At 34.4% G+C, this 10,399-nt stretch overlaps 1 protein-coding gene across 1 annotated transcript; it reads left to right on the top strand.

Moving 5' to 3' along the window:
* The first annotated feature begins 2,364 nt into the window (after nucleotides 1-2,364).
* On the top strand, nucleotides 2,365-10,153 carry LOC112830586 (olfactory receptor 6C74-like). The gene is made up of 3 exons (XM_025880482.2): nucleotides 2,365-2,378; nucleotides 7,751-7,832; nucleotides 9,146-10,153. The coding sequence occupies exons 1-3, from the start codon at nucleotides 2,365-2,367 to the stop codon at nucleotides 10,151-10,153; spliced, it is 1,104 nt and encodes a 367-aa protein (XP_025736267.2).
* Nucleotides 10,154-10,399: the final 246 nt, after the last annotated feature.

Genomic DNA, 10,399 nt, shown 5'->3' with positions numbered 1-10,399 from the left:
CAAGATATATAAAGAACTCATACAAATCAATAATAAACACATTCTAATGGGCAAATGACCTGAATAGACATTTTTTCCAAAGAAGACATACAAATGACCAGTAGGTATATGAAAAAATGCTCAAAATCATTAATCATCAGAGAAATACAAATCAAAACCACAATGAGATATTATCTCACTCTTAGGCTAGGTTAGAATGGCTATTATCAAAAAAATTAAAGGACAAGAAGTATTGGTGAGGATGTGTAAAAAAGGGAACCTTTGTACATTGTTGATGTGAAACTAAACTGGTGCGGTCACTATGGAAAATAATATGGAGGTTCCTCAAAGAATTAAAATAGGAAGCAACCCAAGTGTTGATCTATAGGTGAATGGATAAAGAAGATGTGATATATCATATATCACATAGCACAAATACACATATACACAAAATGGAATACTCAGCTACAAAAAAATGAAATCTTGTCATTTGAGGCAGCATGGATGATGTAGGGGGTAGAATTTAGTGATTCATCAGCTGCATATAACACCCAGTTCTCATTACATCAAGTGCCCTCCTTAATGTTCATCACGCAGTTATGGGGAGGTATAATGCTAAGTGAAATGAGTCATTCAAAGAAAGATAGATACCATATGATTTCATTTATATGTGGAATTTAAGAAACAAAACAAATGAACAAAGAAAAAGACAAAAAAACCCCAGACTTTTAAATATGGAGAACAAACTGGTGATTGCTGGAGGGGAGGTGGATGTGGGGGTGGGTGAAATAGGTGAAGGGGATTAAGATTACATTTTCATGATGAACACTGGGTGATGTATAGAATTATCAAATCACTATATTGTACACCTGAAACTAACATAACACTGTATAACAATTATACTTGACTAAAAAATGGTTTAAAAAGTTGGATATAAAAAAATAGAACTACCATATGATCCAACAATCCTACTTCTGGGTATATGTCCAAAGGAGTTGAAGTGAAGATACTGAAGAGGTGTCTGTACTCCCATGTTCACTGCAGCGTTATTCACTGTACCCAAGATATAGAAACAACACAAATGTCCATTGATGGATGAATGGATAAAGAAAATGTGGTATATACATAATGGACTATTACTGAGCCTTAAAAAAAGGAAATCCTAAAATATGTGACAACATGGATGAACCTGGCAGACATTGTACTATGTAAAATAAGTCAGACACAGAAAGACAAATACTACACGATCTCATTTTTTAAAAATTTTTTAAAAATATTTTATTTATTTATTTGACATAGAGAGAGAGAGAGACAGAGTGAGCACAAGCAGGGGGAGTGGCAGGCAGAGGCAGAGGGAGAAGCAGGCTCCCCACAGAGAAGGGGGAGCCCGATGCAGGACTTGATCCCGGGACTCCGGGATCATGACCTGAGCCGAAGGCAGTGGCTTAACCAACTGAGCCACCTAGGCGCCCCATGATCTCATTTTTTGAGGAATTCAGAATATTCAAACTCCTAGGACTAGAGAGTATAGTAGTGGCTACTAGGAGCTGGGGTGATACAGAGAGGGACAAGTATCAATATATACCAAATTTCAGTACTGCGAGGTAAATAAGTTCTAGAGATCTATGGTACAACATAAGGTCTGTTGTTATAAGTTAACATATTTTATAGTTAAAAATTTGCTAAGAGTGTAGATCTTACTTATGTTAAGTGTTCTTACCACAAAAGAAAACAAAAATGAAGGTGTTGGAGGAAACTTTTGGAGGCGATGTGTATGTTTATGGCCTCAACTATGAGGAAGGTTTCATGAGTGTATACTTATCTTTAATCTCATCAAGTTCTATACATCAAATGTGCACAGCTTTCTGTATGTCAATCATAACTGAATAAAGTGGCTTTAAAAAAGAAAATTGCACTTCTTTGAGTCAGAATTTTACTGGATAATTTTAATAGATGGGATGAATACAATATTAGACATTGCAGATGAAAGATTAGCAAATTTGAAGATATAGAAACTTAAAAAAACACAAAGAAAAAAATAATCCACCTAAAATCAAAAAGAGCATCAGTGAAGTATGGGACAACTTTAGGTAATCCAACATGCATATAATTGGATTTCTGAAGAAGTTTATGTGTGGAGGGGAATGACAAAAAAAGATTCAAGGAAACGATGGCCAAAATTTTCCAGATTTTATGAAAACAGAACCAAAAATCTCTGTAAAACCCAAGCATTAGAAGAAAAATGAAAAAATCTACACCAAGGCACATAATAAATTGCTCAAAACCAGTGATAAACAGAAAATCTTAAAAGCAGCCAGAAGGAAAAATTACATGTTTTATATTGAGGAACAAAGATAAAGATAACATAGAATCCTCTTTGGAAAGATGTCCATCGACAGGTGAGTGGATTAAGAAGATGTGTATGTGTGTATATATATATACACACATGTATATAATATATACAATGGAATATTACTCAGCCATCAGAAAGGATGAAATCTTACTATTTACAAGGACATGAATGGACCTGGAGGGTATTAGGTTAAGTGAAATAAGTCAACCAGAGAAAGACAACTATCATATGGTTTCACTCATATGTGGAATTTAAGAAACAAAACAGGATCATAGAGAAAGGGAGGGAAAAATAAGATAAAATCAGAGAGGGAGACAAACCATAAGAGACTCTTAACTATAGAGAACAAACTGAGGGTTTCTGGAGGGGAGGTGGTTGGGGGGATGGGGTAATTGAGTGATGGGCATTAAGGGGGACACACGGTGTAATGAGCACTGGGTGTTATAGGCAACTGATGAATAACTGAACTCTACATCTGAAACTAATGATACACTATATGTTAACTAATTGAATTTAAATAAAATAAGATATATAAAACTGTTAGTTGAAAAAAATAGGTAAATGAGAATATAATGTTACAAGGACTTTTAAAAGACCATGAAGAAAAATCTGCCAACCTAGAATTCTATACCTGTGAAAATGTCTTTCAAAAATGGGGGCATACAAAAGATAAAAGAATTAATCACCAGCAAACCTACAGAATAATAATTGGTAAAGTCAGTCCTTCCAAGAAAAAGAAAATTATACCAGGTGGAAATATGAATCTATGCAAAAGAATGAAGAGCACCAGAAATAGTAACTATATGGGCATATAAGATATTTTATTTTAATTATTTAAATGTCTTTGAAAGATAATTGACTCTTTCAACAAAATAGTAACAATGCACTGTGGTGTTTATAACGTGTATAAGGAAAATATATGAAAACAATATCATAAAAGCTGAGGGCATAGAAATAGAAGTATACTATTATAAATTTCTTATATGTGAAGTGGTAAGCTATGACTTGGAGGTAGGGAATGACAAGGTAAAGATGTATAGTATAATCATTAAAGCAACCACTAAAATAAAAATCAAAAGTTATAGTTAAGAAGCCAACAAAAAGATAAAATGGAATCATCATAATGGGGCAGTAGGAAACTTGGGTTGATGTATATTTTTAGTATATTCATTATGGTGGTGATTTCACAAGTATTTAAATATGTCAAAATATATCAAATTATATACTTTAAATATGTCCATTGTATATCAGTGATAACTCAAGAAAGCTGTCTAAAAGACAATAAGAGCTGATTATAATGGAATATTAAAAATGCTTAGTTAATTCAAAAGAAGACAAGAAAGAAGAATAAAATATATTACAGAGGGGACAAATAAAAGGAAACATCAAGATGGTAGAGTTAAACCTAACCTTACAATAATGACATTACATGTAAATGGATTAAGCACTCCAATTAAAAGGAGAAAGAGAGACACATACACACACACACAGTGACAGAGACAGAGAGAGACAGAGAGATTACTATATTAGATAAAAAGGAAGGCATACTTACTACATGCTGGTTATAAGAATAACATTTAAATACATAGAGTAAGAAATTCCAAACAAACATTAAACAAAAGAAAGCTTGTGTGACCATAGTAATACATATCTAAAAAAAAATAGACTTCACAGTGAAGTGTATTTTCAGAGATAAAAAGGTAAATTTGTAATGATAAAGGAATGAAATAATCAAGAAGACATAATTCTATATGTATATGTACACAATGATAGAAAAGTTGGAAGAACTAAAAGTAAAAAAATCCACAACCATAGTTAGAGGTTTTAACACCATCATTTAAGTAATTAATACAGCAAAAAGAAAAAAAAAGTATCAGTAAGTATAGAGGATTTGCATGACTATCAACTAAATGGACTTAGTTGTAGATTGGTAATTGTGGATTATTACATTTAGTACCTGAAGAATACACATTATTTTCATGTGCACATGGAAATTGCACTACTAGGTATTTCCCAAAGGATACAAAAATACTGATCCAAAGGGATACATACACCCTAATGTTTATTGTAGCATTATCAGGAATAGTCAAGTTATGGAGAGAGCCCAAATGTCCATCGATTGAAGAACAAATAAAGAAGATGTGGTATACACATGTATATACATCTGTATACACGTGCGCACACACACACACACACACACACACTGGAATATTATTCAGCCATAAAAGGAATGAAATCTTGCCATTTGCAGTGACATGGATGGAGCTAGAGTATATTATGCTAAGTGAAATAAGTCAGTCATAGAAAGACAAATACCATATGCTTTCACACATATATGGAATTTAAGAAACAAAACAGATGAATGTGGGGGGAAGGAAAAAAAGAGGCAAAACATAAGAGAGACTCTTAACTATAAAGAACAAAATGAGGGTTGCTGGAGGGGTGGTGGGTGGGGGATGGGCTAAATAGGTGATGGATATTAAGGAAGGCACTTGTGATGAGCCCTAGGTGTTATATGTAGGTCATGAATCACCAGTTTCCTAAAACTAATATTACACTATATGTTAACTAACTGGAATTTATTTTTATTTATTTATTTATTTTTTTAGCTTTTCCATCTTCACTTTCCTCAACTGTAAAATTGTCATCAAAATAATGTTGCTATCTGCTCCATAGGGTCGCTCTGAGGATTTAACCAGATCATAAAATTAAAAGCCCTCAGCATGGCGTCCCGCACGTGGCAGACTCTCCCAACTAACTGGAATTTAAATAAAAACTTGAAACTACAAAAAAAAAAAAATTCCAAGGTATATTTTATGCTGAGTTGTAAAATAAATCTCAGAACATTTCGAAGGGCTGAAAATATACAGAATATGTTCTCCAATCACAACTGAATTAAATAAGAAATCAATTACAATAATTTATCTTGAAAATTCCTCAATACTTGGTTTTAAACAATACATTTCTAAATCACTCTTGGATTACAGAAAATATTACTAAGAAAATCTGAATATTTTGGATGCAAAAATATTAACAACGTACTAAAATTTGTGAAATGCAGCCTAAAGCCATGCTTAGAGAATACTTCATAGCATTAATGCTTATATTAGAAAAAAGTGTATAAAATTAATCACTTAGATGTTCAGTTTTAAAGGGTAGGAAAGTAAAAGGAAATTATAACTAAAGTATGCAAATAAGTGAATTCATATAAATATGAATGCAAATATATATAAATCAATGGAATAGAAAACAAAATAAAAAACTAAAGAAAAAGTTGGTTCTTTGAAATGACTCATAAAATTGTTCAACTCAGCAAGACTGATAAGAAAAAAAAGAGATATATATTATTTATCTTTCTCTGACTTATTTTACTTTGCATAATGTCCTCTAGGACCATCCATGTTGTCAGAAATGTCAGGATTTCCTTCTTTCTCATGGCTAAATAATATTACATTATATATATTATGTATGTATATAACATATATATACACATATATATACATTATATTATAGAAAATATATATACATTATACACACAGTATATATGTACGTATAATGCATTATATATAATATATACATACATACATGTATATACATATATATTACATTATATATATATATATAATGTCTTCTTTATCCATTCATCCACTGATGGGTGTTTTCATATCTTGGCTATTGTGAATAATGCTGTGATAAACATGGGAGTACATATATCTTTCAATATCCTATTTTCATTTCCTTTGGATATATACTCAGAAGTAGGATTTCTGGATCATAAGGTAGTTCTATTTTTAATTTTTTGAGGAACCTCCATATTGTTTTCCATAGTGGCTGAACCAATTTATAGAGGATGGGTACAATTAAAAATGACTTACAAGACCAATGTGGTAATATGGAGCATTTTCAATTATCATGCAATGCTATTGAGAGCCTAAATTCAATTTTGGACCTTGTTTTGCGATTTCTTAGAGTGCTAAGACCTATTCTATCATTAATTCAGTACTTTCACTCCAGGTCATATACTCAAGAGAAATGAATGCTGTCTTCAAAAAGACTTGTAGAAGAATATTCATAATGTCTTTATTCATAGTAGCCCTGAACTGGAAAGGACACAAATGTCCTTTAGTGGAAAAATGGAAAACTGTGGTATACATAGGTAATGATCTACTACAAAGCAATATAAAAGAATAAGTCATTGGTTCATGTGATAGCATGGTTAACTCTGAGAAATCTGAGGAAAAATAAAGCCAGACACATGAAGTGTTCCATTTAAATGAATTTCAAGAAGTGGCAAAAGTAAATTTTGATGACAGAAATTAAAGTAGTCCTTTAGTTGTTTTCTCTTGGTGTGGGCTATTGACTGGGAAGGGGCACAAGGAAACTTGTGATGAAATGGGAATGTTTTAGTTTGGTTTGGGTAGTGGTTGCATAGCTGTTTACATATGTAGAAAATTATCAACCTGTAATTAAAGTTTGTGCATTTTACAGTGTGTAAATTATACCTCATTAAAGAAAATACCAGGTTAAAAAGGAAAAAAAGCAAGGACAATTGTGAAAAAGTATTTCTGTTGTCTAAGCTTGATATATGTAATTCAGGATTTTGTAAATTTGCAACCCTAGGGTACTCATGGCAAATATACCTTTGAGGACTTGTACAAAAGACCACATAGGCTATTGAGAATGGTGGTAGTATGCTACCATATACAGTGAAATGGTAATTATGGTATGTTTCTGCTGAAATTTCTCATTTCCCAAAATGAACAATTATATGTCCTCTGGGACTCTGTTGTGATTTAAGTTCCTGCTCCCTTTTTTTTTTTGTACTCCTCTAATGAATCTTGAATGTTCCAGAGGTTTGTCCGTTTGAACCCTGTGTGTCCGCTTGGGGAGGGTAAATAACCCTATGGTAAATATATCATCAGGGCACTTGACTGTATTCTCATTTATGACTGCCGTGATCCTCACCTACTCTGAAAGGTGGGGAGCAACTGGTTGATGGGAAAATGATTAGCAACAGGGTCCAAAGGAAAGTGACCTTTGTTGTTTCTTCTCGTCTCTCTTCTGTTACGGATGGACAACCCACCAGGTTTGATGTTCGTGATGGACTGTGTCATCATATCCCATAGAGTGGATATAAATATATTCAAGAATTTTAAATGGTTACATCAGGAAATTCTCGTGCATATTTACAGCAGTTTCTATTGTCTTGATGTAGGATTTATCGGTCCAGTTGTCATGGGGAGAACTATGGCTGTTAATCTTCCCAAGTTTAGAAATCTCTGTCTTCCATGAAAAAAAAAATTAGCCTTAATAATTTCCTATTAATTTAAGACATAGGCATTCATTGATTTCTTTAATAGTTAAAAAAACAGTACATCTCAATTAAGAGTGTTCTTCGCCCCCCTCCCCCACCATTAGCTTAGGAGAAAGATCCTGGTTTGTTGGAAGAAAAGAGAAGCACATCGTCAAAGAAGCTCTGTTTCCTGTGAGCTGCTTCTTGGTGAGTACATGACCGTGGGAATAACTTGCAATCTAACAACTCAATATTTAAAGCAGAGACTGGTTATGTTTAAGTTTGTATTTCAGATCATGCATAGTTAATGTAAGAGTTTTAACTAAAGAATTAAGTAAAATATAATTTAATTATGGTGACTTAATTACTAGAGCACTGATTTCCAACAGATGCCCAGACTCCTTTCCCAAAGATTATATGTCAATTCATCCGGCTTTTAGCTAGGCATTGGCATTTTTTAAAAAAATGAATGTTCCTCGGGCACCTGGGTGGCTCAGTTGGTTAAGCATTTGTCTTTGGCTCAGGTCATGATCCCAGGGTCCTGGGATTGAGCCCCACATTGGGCTCCCTGCTAGCAGGGATTCTGCTTCTCCCTCTGCTCCCCCACCCCCCATGCTCTCTCCCTCTCTCTCTCTCTCAAATAAATAAGTAAAATCTTAAAAAAAATTTTAAAAAATGAATGTTCCTGTATTGATTGCAGTGGGAATATAGGTGTAATTCCACCACACCGAAATCGTCCAGTGTAACAAAAATATTGCCAGAAAACAATGTTGAAAGGTAATTTAGGACTAATAGCAGAAGGAAAATCTTCTGTTCTGCCGGGTGTGTAGAGTGAGAGGGAAACTGATGCACTCATTAAATGTTTATTCATTGATTCTGAACAACCAAGTCATGTAACCATCCCTCACCCCCATTTTTAGACATGGTTTCTCTTAAACTCAAGGACTGGGTAGTTAAGAGATACTGTTATAAACTAGATTTCCTGCTCAGTCTTAAAGTTTTGGGTAAAGAACTCAGGATGAACCAACTTCAGGAAAATAACTAGTTTGGAACATGCTAATAGGAAAATGGCTCCCCCTACCCCCCCCCCACACACTTTCTTTTTCCAGAGGGCTAAAGTCAGTACATTGGAGGGCTTTATGTATTGCATATGCTACCTGAAGTATAGAAATTAACATTGTGACCCCATAAAAATATTCTCTGTGGGATGACAGCTTTCATTGTTATCTGTTGGTTTTATATGTTATCTGTAAACAATAATTTTTATTTTACATCATTTACCTTATGGACTATTCAAATATACTATTTTCTAGAAAAGTTAAGTTGCACATTAAAAATTATTTTCAAAAATACACAATAAACCTTCAATTTTTATAATTTAAAAATAGAAAAAGTTCAAAATAACTTATAATACAGCATTTAAATGATATAAAGTGATTCCTCATTCAGAATTGTAGCTGCAAATAGTATTTATTTTTTTTAATAGTCCATTAATTAAACTTTTTATTTTTTGATGATAGTGTTTTCTGTTTGAGAGATCCAACAGAACTGATGACAGAGAAATGGAGCTCACTATAGAGGTGAGGAATGAGACAACAATCCAAGAATTCATTCTGGAAGGGTTTCCTGCCCTCCAGTACCTGGGGAACATCTTCTTCCTGGTGCATCTGCTGGCATACCTGGCCTCTATCACAGGAAATGTGGTGATCATCATCATCACTTGGGTTGACCATCGCCTCCAAACACCAATGTATATTTTACTCAGCATTTTCTCCTTCTCTGAATGCTGTTTTATCACCACAGTTATTCCTAAACTGCTGTCCATCTTTCTTTCAGGAAGGCAAACAATTTCCTTTACTGCTTGTCTCATACAAGCCTTTTCTTTTCTGTTTTTTGGGTCAATAATTTTCTTCCTCATGGCTGTGATGTCTCTGGATCGGTACCTGGCCATTTGCAAGCCTCTGCATTACCTGACCATCATGAACCCGAAGACTTGCTTCCTCCTGGTCGCTGCCTGCTGTGCTTTGGCCTTCACTCTTATCACTGGTCTGGAAGTAAAGATTTTCCAGTTATCCTTCTGTGGCCCCCATGTCATCCCTCACTTTCTCTGTGACCTTGGCCCCCTGATTCATCTCTCCTGTTCTGACACAAGCTCTGCTGAAATGTTGACTTTTGTCCTCGCTTTGGTTATCCTTTTGACATCCCTTATCATAACCATCATTGCCTACAGCAACATAGTAGTTACCATCATGCGACTCCCGTCAGCCAGGGGGAAACAGAAAGCTTTCTCCACCTGCTCGTCTCATCTCATTGTCCTCTCTCTGATGTATGGCAGCTGTGTGTTTATATACGTGAAACCAAAGCAAAGGAACAGGCTGGACTCCAACAGGGAGGCTGCCCTTGTGAACACAGTGGTGACCCCGCTGCTCAACCCTGTCATCTACACTCTGCGGAACAAGCAGGTCCACCAGGCTCTGAGGGATGCTCTGTCCAGGATGAGGTTGCAGAAACAGAGCTTTGAAAGGTAAGTGGATCTTCTAGTTCAATTTCCCATGATTACAGAAATCTTTTCTATAGAATTCTACATATGGTGATCTAGCTTATGCTAATTTTCATCTGGATGGGTACAGTCTTACTTTGCAATACCATACTTTTCATATTTGAAAATTCCTCTTAGTTCTCTATATTGTGCTAAAGAATATCTTCCTTGATTTTCTACTCAGTAGTCTTTTATGAATTCAATTCAAACAACATTTATGGAAAGCCTAGTATAC

Source organism: Callorhinus ursinus, unplaced genomic scaffold (assembly GCF_003265705.2).
Source record: "Callorhinus ursinus isolate GAN/ISIS: 27379988/994484 unplaced genomic scaffold, GSC_fseal_2.0 scaffold20, whole genome shotgun sequence".
NCBI lineage: Eukaryota > Metazoa > Chordata > Mammalia > Carnivora > Otariidae > Callorhinus > Callorhinus ursinus.
This window is presented reverse-complemented; position numbering and strand designations above follow the sequence as displayed.